The sequence below is a fragment of the Rhinichthys klamathensis genome, unplaced genomic scaffold (genome assembly GCF_029890125.1).
Source record: "Rhinichthys klamathensis goyatoka isolate OS25496 unplaced genomic scaffold, OSU_Roscu_1.1 h1tg000191l_1, whole genome shotgun sequence".
Classification (NCBI taxonomy): domain Eukaryota; kingdom Metazoa; phylum Chordata; class Actinopteri; order Cypriniformes; family Leuciscidae; genus Rhinichthys; species Rhinichthys klamathensis.
The window spans coordinates 27548-40210 of NW_026606717.1; the positions used below are offsets into that span (position 1 = coordinate 27548).

General features: G+C 37.6%; 2 protein-coding genes across 2 annotated transcripts in view; one reads left to right on the forward strand and one right to left on the reverse strand.

The window, feature by feature from the left end:
- The window catches only part of lrfn4a (leucine rich repeat and fibronectin type III domain containing 4a), a 65874-nt gene that overhangs the window by 20365 nt on the left and 32846 nt on the right, over positions 1–12663 (reverse strand).
- The window catches only part of pcxa (pyruvate carboxylase a), a 37060-nt gene that overhangs the window by 8283 nt on the left and 16114 nt on the right, over positions 1–12663 (forward strand). Inside the window, exons 2-7 of the mRNA XM_056262321.1 lie at positions 5414–5618; positions 7536–7625; positions 8174–8395; positions 9438–9594; positions 10882–11122; positions 11325–11574. Coding sequence (XP_056118296.1) covers positions 5414–5618; positions 7536–7625; positions 8174–8395; positions 9438–9594; positions 10882–11122; positions 11325–11574 — 1165 coding nt within the window. The remainder of the gene's footprint in view (positions 1–5413; positions 5619–7535; positions 7626–8173; positions 8396–9437; positions 9595–10881; positions 11123–11324; positions 11575–12663) is intronic.

The following is a 12663-nucleotide window of genomic DNA, read 5'->3' on the forward strand; positions in this document are numbered from 1 at the left end:
TATATGATTTTAAATTAGAAAGGAAAGTAAATTACTAAATTTAATTAAGTTATATCATAATCTGCGTTAGCCTGTTGTTGCCTTTCTTTGATGACGTTGCAGGGCATTCAAAATGAGTGATTATTGTCAGCGAAGTCCACTTCAACTGATACCGTGTTCAGGGAGTAGGGAGCAGTGAACACTGCATAGGGACCCTGTCAAATGGAACGCACCTGCAGAGCTGACGTTGTTATGGCAATGAGCGTTTTTTTTCTCGACGCGCTGTACACGGTAGGCCAATCACAACAGACTGAGCTGTCTGGCCAATCAGAGCAGAGATAGCTCGCGTAAAGGAGGGATTTAGAGGGATTGATTCATCTCATGAGTCGTTTGAGAATCATTGAAAATGTGGTGATTTGTAAATGTACACTCACCAAAAGGATTATTAGGAACACCAGTTCAATTTCTCATTAATGCAATTTTCTAATCAACCAATCACATGGCAGTTGCTTCAATGCATTTAGGGGTGTGGTCCTGGTCAAGACAATCTCCTGAACTCCAAACTGAATGTCAGAATGTGAAAGAAAGGTCATTTAAAAAATTTTGAGCGTGGCATGGTTGTTGGTGCCAGACGGGCCGGTCTGAGTATTTCACAATCTGCTCAGTTACTGGAATTTTCACCCACAACCATTTCTAGGGTTTACAAAGAATGGTGTGAAAAGGGAAAAACATCCAGTATGCGGCAGTCCTGTGGGCGAAAATGCCTTGTTGATGCTAGAGGTCAGAGGAGAATGGGCTGACTGATTCAAGCTGATAGAAGAGCAACTTTGACTGAAATAACCACTCGTTACAACTGAGGTATGCAGCAAAGCATTTGTGAAGCCACAACACGCACAACCTTGAGGCGGATGGGCTACAACAGCAGAAGACCCCACCGGGTACCACTCATCTCCACTACAAATAGGAAAAAGAGGCTACAATTGGCAAGAGCTCACCAAAATTGGACAGTTGTAGACTGGAAAAATGTTGCCTGGTCTGATGAGTCTCGATTTCTGTTGAGACATTCAGATGGTAGAGTCAGAATTTGGCGTAAACAGAATGAGAACATGGATCCATCATGCCTTGTTACCACTGTGCAGGCTGGTGGTGGTGGTGTAATGGTGTGGGGGATATTTTCTTGGCACACTTTTTAGGTCCCTTAGTGCCAATTGGGCATCGTTTAAATGCCACGGCCTACCTGAGCATTGTTTCTGACCATGTCCATCTCTTTATGGCCACCATGTACCCATCCTCTGATGGCTACTTCCAGCAGGATAATGCACCATGTCACAAAGCTCGAATCATTTCAAATTGGTTTCTTGAACATGACAATGAGTTCACTGTACTAAAATGGCCCCCACAGTCACCAGATCTCAACCCAATAGAGCATCTTTAGGATGTGGTGGAACGGGAGCTTCGTGCCCTGGATGTGCATCCCACAAATCTCCATCAACTGCACGATGCTATCCTATCAATATGGGCCAACATTTCTAAAGAATGCTTTCAGCACCTTGTTGAATCAATGCCACGTAGAATTAAGGCAGTTCTGAAGGCGAAAGGGGGTCAAACAGAGTATTAGTATGGTGTTCCTAATAATCCTTTTAGGTGAGTGTATATTATGAGGAAATTCAACCGTTTGTTTTTTAACTTTGATGCATGTAAACATGTTGTAGGAGACTCCCCAACAACATTAGGAATTTTTTAAATCGCATAATAGGGGCCCTTTAAAAATGTATAATACAGAATTTTTTGTCGCGTCTGCGTAGCCACGCAAACCGGAATTATCCCGACAACGTTTTATCTGTACAGAGGTAAAGGTAGGGAGGCAAATTTGTTTGTTGACTGACTTATTGTATGAGTAAAGTTTGTAGCTTCTGGCATTTTGTCTTACAGCTATACATTTACTGAGCACAACATTAAGGAGTTCTTTGTCTCCTCCATAATGTTTGGGTGTCTGTGTGAATTCTGTATGTGAGGCATACAGTAAATGCTCTTCGTTAAAGAATAGTTCACCCAAAAATTAAAGTTATGTCATTTACTCACCCTCATGTTGTTCCAAACTTTTTTTTTTCTTTTTTTTTAAACGTCTATATACAATTTCCATATAATGAAAGGTTACCAACATTCTTGAAAATATATTTTGTTTTTCTCTGAAGAAAGTAAGTCATGCAGGTTTAGAACGACATAAGGGTGAATTAAAAGATGACAATTTTCCTTTTTAGGTGAACTGTCCCTTTACATTAACTTGATGCTGAAATTATTTTTCCCATCAAAATGTAATCTTTTTTTGTGCAAATATAAGAAAAAATACTTTAATTTTCACGGAGCTACAGAGCTCAATGAATTAAATTTTTTTTATTTTTTTTATCTCAAATAAAATGGTACCAATACATGCCTTTTTGTCAAACCGGAAATGTTTTTCAGAGGTGGGAGTAAGTCACTAAATGCAAGTCTCAAGTCAAGTCCAAGTCTTAACATTGCAAGTCAAAGTCAAGTCAAGTCATTGTAAGGGTCAAGTCATACTCTTTGTCAAGTCAAGTCAAGTCGCAACTTAGTCATCAAGTCATACCAAGTCGCACACAGGCTAGTTTTACACATTTTTTAACTCTGGGAATTTTATTACTTATTTAGACACAGAGGGCTGATGGGTTACAAAAATAAATAAATTAACTTGTGTGTAATAAATAAATTAGCATTAAGAAGCACTTTAAATGCTCTAAAATAAAAATAAATTAAATGAACACAAGTAAACTAGAATTAATACAACTTTTCCCATCTTGTAAAAAAAAACTAAAAAGATATTGCATTCTAAATTAGTACTGTATGCCAAAGTTTGTATGTTCTTACTCTAAACATCCAGGTGATTTGATCCCATAACACAAAATATTATATGGAAATTTTAAGAAAACAAATCTAATAATTTAAATGATTTAAACCCGACCATTTATTAATACGTGGGTCGTTATAACTGACGTTCTCAACTACTTTCTATATTACTTTCTCCCGCCCGCAACATTTATGTTTTGTCCCGCTCCCGCCCGCAAAAATACTTTTTTTCTGTACCTCCAAATACTTTTAAGTTAGCCTATGTGTCGCCACCATACACATGAGCATAAATGCTCCTGATAAATTATTTGTTATTAAAGCATTAACACACAAACCACTGTTAGACATAAAAGCAAGCAGCTCCTGCGTGCATGGTTTGGGATACCTGCACGCCCTAATTCCTAAAAAGCTGACATCAGTTCATCGCGATCTCACACATCTCTGTTATTATCAATGATTTGCCAGCATACAGAATTCAGCACTGAACAAAAAGTCCGTTTTGAGCGGTGAGGGGAGTCCATCGTAAATGCTTCTGATTGGCCATTGCGTTCCTAGAAATCAACACATATGTCTGTGATTAGCTACATCGCTCAACGCTGCAGACATGTTAGAAATAGAAACTCTGCCTGTAAATCGTTTCTATTTTGTTTTAGTTGTTCTTATTGCTTTTCTGCAACAGATGAATAAAAATGTATTCGTTTTTATGTTTTATTCATAGATATTTCTAGTTTGCGGGAGTCTCGCGAATCGTTTTATTCTCCCTCAACCCGCACACACAGAGTGAGTGCATTACCGCCCGCGCTCCCTCTTATGACGAATAAAAAAATACACAATAATTGATTTTTTTTTTTTCACAAGTCATTTCAAGTAAATAGGCACAAGTCCGAGTCAAGTCTAAAGTCACAAGGAGCAAGTCTAAAGTCAAGTCGAGTCTTTTCAGAGATCTATTCAAGTAAGTCTCAAGTCCAGAAAATTGCGACTCGAGTCTGACTCGAGTCAAGTCATATGACTCGAGTCTCCCACCTCTGATGTTTTTATTTATTTTCCAATGGATGAGTTGGACAAGATAATTAAAGAAAGCCAATAATTGTCCAGAACAGGGGTTCTCAACTGTTGCCCTCGAGGGCCACTGTCCTCCAAACCTAATCAAATACACCTAAACAAGCTAATCAAGGTCTTCAGGATTACAGACAGGCAGTTGAGTTTGATCAGGGTTGGAGCTAACTCTGTAGAACAGTGATCTCAAGGGCCAGAGCTGAAAACCCCCGGTCCAGAATATATGGGAACCCTTTCAATAGAGTTTAAAAAGTATCCCAGCATGCACCTCTTGAAGTTGGTTGAGAGAATAACAGAGCTGCAAATCTAGAAAGGGTGGCACCTGAAATATACATTTTTGATTTTTTTTTTTTTTTGAGTAAATTTGTTTTCTACATAATTCCCATACTTTTGTTTTCATTTCATAGTTTTGATGACGTCACTATTATTATAAAATGTTGAAAATCGTAATAATACAGAACGAGTAGATGTCACATTTTTTTGACTGGTAGTATCCACACACAGAGCCAAGCTATATCCTGTGAAAGACTTGCGATTCATTAGCTCTGTAACTAAAGAATAAAGTGCATTATACAGTAAAACTATTTGCACAACAATCCAGTGTTTATGATTACTATAATAAATTAAAATAATTTGATAACAAAAATGGCTAAAACATAAGGTGAAATATAATGTGCTGTGGAATCCATAGTTTTTTTTGTTTGTTTTTAGAGGAATAATGTAAAAGTTTGGAATGAGCAGGAATTTGGAATGCTATTCTCCTGCAGTCAGAAGAATCTGGGTCAGAGTGCTGGCGGATTAGAACTGACTCTTTCCAACTCTCAATTCTTGGGAGAAGATTTGGACTCGGCCTTTTTTTTTTGTCTTCCTCATCCTCGATATTAAACCCTTCAGTAGGGAAACAATGTGTGATGTGTATGTATGTTGGTGTCAGGGGTGCAAAAGCCAAGCAGCAAAACTATAGAGCTTCAATTTGCTGATTCTGTTAGTCTCACATCTGCTCCCTTTCCAACTCACTCCAATCATCTTCCGATTTCATACTCTTTCTTCAATGTCTATCTGAACCTTTATTATTTCCCCTCCTCCTGCTGCCATCAGAGTCCAGTATCGACAGTCTGGCTAATGGTTTCTGGAAATTTCTTCATGTTCAGCCGTTTTAGTTCAGAGGGCTGCAGGCAGGAACACATGTAGCAGACTATATAGAGAATACAGGACTTCAGATGTATTGCTTTTCAACCCATGATATGGAGTTGTGTCTTTGTGCTGTTACAGTGAGCACAGCTTACCCAGTGACCCAAGCCTAATTTGCACACATTCAAAGGCAGGTTTGATAGTGATGGAAGGGAGTATTGAGTGTTTAGATAATGTTATTGATTTTAGAACTGCCTACTGAATAGCCCATCTGCCCTGTGTAGAACCATTAGCACCTAAGCTCAGAGCGTGTGTGAGCGCAGTCTTGGATTGGTCTTCATCTCTCAAGAGCTTCCCACTCTAGGCTCTCTGCCACTCTCAGCTCATCAGTTCCTCAAAACTAGTTAAAAATGTATTTGTCTGCTCCCTTTTCTCTCCCCAGACAAACATCCCGTTCCTCCAGAACGTGCTGAGCAATAATCAGTTCCTGAATGGGACGGTAGATACTCAGTTCATCGACGAGAATCCAGATCTCTTCAACCTTAAACCGGTGCAGAACAGAGCACAGAAACTGCTTCATTATCTAGGTAACCTTTTTGAACTGGATGATTCAATGAACAGATTAATTCACAAATGTGTTTGACTGAATTTAAATATGCACTTTTGTTTTGTGACATTTCATATTTCATATTTATTGATTGATTTCATGAGTGGTATTAGGTTTTTTTTGTGTCAGAAATTAACTTTTTTTTTTCGCCAAGAGGCATTTCCTCCACTAGAATTGATTTTCAGAGGAATTTTTTTTCTAACCATAAAACACACAGCATGCTGTCATTTTATGTCAAATACCTCAATTGAATTAATTAATTACATTCTCAAGATATGTTATTTAAAATCAGATCAAGTAGCTGTAAATAATGCACAAGATGTCATAACACAATAAACACCCTTGCAAGAGCATTTATTGCACTAATTTTAACTAAACACATTGATTAATAGGCCTACAATAGAATATATACATAATCAATATAATGACCACACATTTATAACATCTAGGCCTTTTTTCACTTTTTGCCTCGATCCCTAGTTATTTTCTGATTTTAATTTCTTTGTGTAAAATTATAAACATTATAAAATTATAAACATTACAAAACTGCTCAGTTTTCCATTATGAATGTTTAATATCAATACAACTAATACAAAGAGAATTGTGCAGATTTATATACTGCTATTCACGTATTCAGTAGTTTGGCATCAGTACGATTTTTTTTTTTTTTTTTAAGAAATTAATACTTTTATTTGGCAAGGATGCAATAGATTGATCAAACATGTCTGCAAAAGCATTAATGTTACAAAAGTAAATAAAATAAGAAATGAGCAGCGAATCAGCATATTAGAATGATTTTTGAAGGATCATGTGACAGAAGACTGGAGTAATGATGCTGAAAATTCAGCTTTGCTGTCACAGGAATAAAGTAAATGTTAAAATTAGTGCAGTCAATCGATTAAAAAAATTAACTAGATTAATCACGTTTTTTCTCTGATTAATCGAGATTAATCTACGTTTTTATACGTTTACGGTAAATATTTTATAATATTTTATAATATTAAAATAATTTTACAGTTAATCTCCAAATTAATGTAAAAACAACATAAGGACAGTATATTTTAAATACTTGTTTAATGGCTTCTTTTTATTTCTTATCTTTTTATGAGTGATGACTGATACTAATTCAGCTACTGATGTTTCAATGAATTTTTTTTTTTTTTTAACATTAATTATAGCCATTCAACATTACAGTGCCATTGAAAGCTATCGATTGAAAAAAATAAACAACTTTTAATTTAAGAATGCTCTAATCAGGATACTCGACAAAACGGACATTTTGGCATGATTGTGTGTGATTGTTCGTTCAAGCGTGAAAGAGGTCTTGAGTCTGTATTTCTGTGTGTCGTGTGTGTCACATATAGACAGGACATTCACTGACAGCATGTTCTATTTTGTCTTTTGCCTTTAATGGTTTGAAAGCATTTGCATGAATAAGAGCGTGATCCTATAATGTAACGCTAGCCAAAGGATGACAGAACAAAGCTGATGCTGCATTAGAGATAAATATATTTAACGCATTAAATTGAATTTTTTTTAATTGCATGCGTTAACGTTGTCAGCACTAGTTAAAACACATTAAAAAAGAAAGTGGTTATTTTAAATTGTAATAATATTTCATAATATTCCATTGTATTTTTGATCAAATAAATGCAGCCTTGGTGAGCATCAACTTTTGAACTGTAGTGTACATTTGAACAAAAATGTGTACTTTACACCATCCCTGCTCTCAGCAGCCCTTTACAAAGTTTCGAGTCAAGTCAAGAGCCAAAACCTTTAAAGTAATGTGGGCTGCGCAGTTTCCATTCCACTTGACCAATCCACTCAGTGTATCAGCAGAGGTGGATTTGAAGCTGTTTGTACTTTTTGTGTGTGATTGCTTTTGCTCGTCATTCAGGGCATGTTATGGTGAACGGCCCAACTACTCCAATACCTGTCAAGGCTAAGCCTTCCCCCATCGATCCGGTCATCCCACCAGTACCTCTCGGTAAGAAACGCACGCACTTACCTTATCTCACATTCACACACTGTCAGTTTCTCACACTACAAATGCAGTATAAGCTGCCTTTGCACTTAGTTGCCGTGATATTTCATTGATGCACTGCAGAAGCCGTGTTTTAGAGTATATTTACGTCTTACAGAAGGTGGTCATAATTCATCCTTCCCCCACAGTCTTTCATGAAGTTACCCATGACTATATTATGAATCTACAGCGGGAGGAACATAAAATTAAGGCATTTGTTTACAAAAGAGCCCCTCCACCATGTTTTCATTCACTTTTCACTTCCATCTTGTGCGGATTTGTTTGGACACGTGCCAACAGCGAAAATCAGTTGTTGTGCTCTGGGAAAACTACTTCATTCTTTCTGGGTAATATGTCTATTAAGATGCATGTTGTTGTGCATTTGTGTCTGTATGTGAATAATAGCGCTGATAAAAATTGTGTTTTTTTTTCTTTGTAGTCCCACGCAGTGTGGCGTTTGTGATAATGTCTGTATTATAAATTGGCCGTGTGTTTGTGTACGCACTCTGTAGGTGAGCCACCAGTGGGTTTCAGGGATGTGTTGCTGAGAGAGGGTCCAGATGGTTTTGCGAAGGCGGTGCGTGCCCACCAGGGTCTGCTGCTTATGGACACTACGTTCAGAGACGCCCACCAGTCCCTCCTGGCCACTCGCGTACGCACTCACGACCTTAAACGGATCGCGCCTTTTGTGGCTCACAACTTCAGCAACCTCTTCAGCGTGGAAAACTGGGGAGGTGTGATACTAGTTAGACTCTATTGTTTTCTTTCCTTCCTCATGCTTTCTCTCTCTCTGTCTCTCCCCTTCCTTCCTCCCTCCCTCCCTCCCTGTTTTTTTGCCTAACTGCTGTGCATGCTAGCAGCTAACCCAGCCTACTATTCTCTAGCTTGACTCACATATTCCCCTCATTCCAACTGAATAACACAAGAGCGATCAAAAATACCTGGTTTTGATCGATTCTGGATCTTTTACCGAAGTCTTGCAGTACTTATAAGGAATACATATTTGTTAAAAATAAGAACAATTCCATTGTCAAATGGTTAGATGATTTCGATAATAAATACGTTTCAAACTATTATTTTTTTTACTAAAGATGTCTTTTTGAATAGACTATTTAATGACTTTAAATGTCTTTTCACAGGTGGGATAAATGCAAAATTTGGCCTTTACTATATATAAAAAAAAAACTTCTACTGGCAAAATGCAATGTATTTTTAGACATTGTCATATGAACAACCAGTCAGCAGTGTTATTAAAACTATTAAAAAAATTGGTAATTTGAAATTAAGCTGAAATAAAATACAAGTAAATGCATTTATCTAAAATAAGTTTGTTGAAGTACTAAAATGACTACAACTGGAATAAAGATAAATAGAAATATTAATAAATCTAATAAAAATAACAAAAGCATGTAGCAAAATTACAAAAAATTCAACTTCAATTAAAATGAAAAATAAAAGTAATTAAAAATATGAATAAATAGTATAATTAATAATATATGATTTAATTAAAAAATAACACTACCAGGCATAATTTAGCCTTTATAAATGCTGAATGACGCTGTTGCATTTGACTTACAGCAAGGGTCACACAGGAGATGTGTGTTACGTTCGTTTCTGGAATGAAAATGTGGAAGTATGATTCCAACGGGAAAGTGCTTTACATGCTTCAATTAAAATCTGCTCCACTAATGCTGGATATTCTGATTCTCTTACTTTATTTTATTTTTATTTTTTATTTTCATTTTATTTTATTTATGTCTCTTTCTTTTTCAACAGGTGCTACGTTTGATGTGGCAATGCGTTTCCTGTGTGAGTGTCCCTGGAAAAGGCTGCAGGAGTTGAGGGCTCTGATGCCAAATGTGCCTTTTCAGATGCTTCTGAGAGGTGCCAACGCCGTTGGATACACAAACTACCCTGACAATGCCGTCTTCAAGTCAGTCATGTGCTATCTTACACCACAACCTGCTTACAGTCTGAATGAACTTCTCAAATGCTAATCTTTTTACAGACGGGAATCCCAAGGAATTGAATGTTCTGATTCAGATTACACTTACAGTAATGATTCTTTGTGTGCTTTTGAGGAAGCACTTGAGGAATCAAGTGGGGAATTCTTCCACATCAGCAGAAGAATGCAGACGTTAACAAACGAACGGAAAAATCATTGGGTTCTGACTCTGGCCCTAAGCACCATTCAGATTGCTTTTAATTCTTATTAGAATGTGGAGCTGGGGAGCATTACTGCTCATTTAGTGGCTTTGTGTCAGACCTTCCATAAAATGGCTGCTACCAATTTCTATTCAGCATTTCCAGTGCCAAAATACACAAATGTAAATGTTAGAGATAAAAAAATCTTGCTTAAACTCTTTGCAAAATAAGCAAATTACATTTTACTTGGTTTAAGGTAGAAGAGCAAAGCTAACAGGAATGTGACCATGTGTATTTCTTTTAAACCTAAAAAGTAAACGTAAACAAGAAAAAAGTAAACAAGTATTTATATGCTATTATAGTATTTATTAATATTTTGAATTATCTTTTATTTTTATAATATCAGTTTGTATTTTTATTTTACTTTCAGTAATTATGTTAAAAGATTAGTTTACTTTAAAATGAAAATTAGCCCATGACTTACTCACCCTCAAGCCATCCTAGGTGTCTATGTCTTTCTTTTTTCAGACGAATACAATCGGAGTTATATAAAAAAAGATCCTGGCTCTTCCAAGTTTCATAATGGCAGAGGATTGCAACCAACAGACTGAAGCTCAAAAACGAGCATCCATCCATCGTAAACAAACTCCAAACGGCTCCTGTGGGTTAATGAAGAAAGGCCTTCTGAAGCAAAACGATGAGTTTGTAACGTGTTAAATATGAATATTTTTCTTACACAAAGTAAAATTCTAGCTTTTACTAGAAGAGCCAGGATATTTTTTTATATAACTCCGATTGTATTCGTCTGAAAGAAGAAAGTCATATACACATAGGATGGCTTGAGTGTGAGTAAATCATGGGCTGATTTTCATTTGAAAGTGAACTACTCCTTTAAGTGCTTTTGTCATTTGTATCAATTTTTATAAATATTTCTGTTTTGCTTTTGAGGTTTAAAATATATTTTACGTTTAAGCTTTTACATCTAATATATATTTTATTTATTGTATTTCACTTATATTATACCAAGAATGATATCAGTGACTCATCACCATATCATTTCCTCTGTTTTTGTTAGGTTCTGTGAGGTGGCCAAAGAAAATGGTATGGACATCTTTCGTGTGTTTGACTCGTTGAACTATCTTCCCAACATGCTCTTGGGGATGGAGGCAGCAGGTGCAGCAGGAGGTGTGGTGGAGGCGGCCATCTCGTACACCGGCGACGTTTCTGACCCCACGAGGATGAAATATTCTTTAGACTACTATCTCAAACTAGCAGATGAGCTGGTCAAGGCTGGAACGCACATCCTTTGCATCAAGGTAGTGGTTTGTTTATTTTTATGTGGGGTTTTTTATCCATTTGTCTGTTTTGTTAACCTCAACTCTTGCTCACTCTTTCATCTCGACTGCTGCTCCCACTCTGCCTCCACCCACACATAAAATACCACTGCATCACTGTCTCTGTTTGTTTACAGTGCACTTCTCTTACTTTACTTTTTCCTTCTGTCTCTCCGCTCTGCAGGACATGGCGGGTCTTCTGAAGCCTGACTCTGGCCGTTTGCTGGTCGCCTCGCTAAGGGACCGTTTCCCAGACGTGCCGATCCACGTGCACACTCACGACACCGCAGGGGCTGGAGTGGCTGCCATGCTGGCATGTGCAGAGGCCGGAGCAGACATTGTGGACGTGGCAGTTGACTCCATGGCAGGAATGACGTCCCAGCCCAGCATGGGTGCCATAGTGGCATGTGCCAAAGGCACCAAACTCAATACTGGTGAGGACTGTCAATCAAACTGTGTCTTGTTAGAGCTGATATACAATATAGTATATGATGGATGGATGGATGGATGGATGGATGGATGGATGGATGGATGGATGGATGGATGGATGGATGGATGGAAGGGTGGGTGGGTGGATGGGTGGGTAGATGGGTAGAGATGGATAGACCGAGTAAGGGAGGTAATAGAACCGCTGGGTATCCCCACTGTGGCACCTCATTGGTCCAAAATCTCCACAAAACTGTACAATAAATTAAACATCAAATATGATCATATTGACTTTGATTGTTGTGTTGACTCAGTTTTGCATTCAGTGAGGAAACAAAGTTTGTTGCTGGCAACTTTGTCTCATCCTAGGACATGGTGTTATAGTGACAAATTGGTTGTTTTGTTTTCTGTGCATATAAAACAGTTCCTCATTTATTTTAGTTTGCCTGTTTTTTCCATGATACAGCCCATCACTCATTTTCCAGGTTATGTATTAAAGGGAACATGATGTGAACATTCTTCTTCTATCATAAAAGCTATTATTATGTCTTTATGCATGGCAAAAATTACTCCTCACCATTCGTACCACAACCCAAAATGCTCTTCATGGTTTTTAATATTCAACACACCTGTTTTACATTTTTGTTTTTTTCAACTGCTGTTCCTCATTTCATGCAAATGCTCCCACACTTTCATTCTCTTAATATTTATTTTCCCTCCTTCATAATCCAGTTGTGAATGAGGTCATGGGAAGTCAGCTGAAAAAGGAAGAAAAGCAAACAGAGCAGAGCAGTAGTGCTAATGAAAGAAAGGAAAAAATGATAACACGACATGTCCAGTCAGCTATGGAAGGAGTAGAAGAAAAAGAAAAATGATGTTGGGGTGAATGAAAAGAGTAGAGAGAAGGGTCAGAGCGGACAGACATCATTTGGATGTTGGTGGCTGACCCATTGACCTTTCCTTAATTGTGACATTACTGTAGCTGCTGGTGCTTAACCTTCACTGATGAGTCTCATGCCCCATTGGGCCTTCTCGCCGTAGGGTGTGTGTGTGTTTGTGGCCAGAGACTGTGGAGTGTGGTCAATCTGTGGTGGACC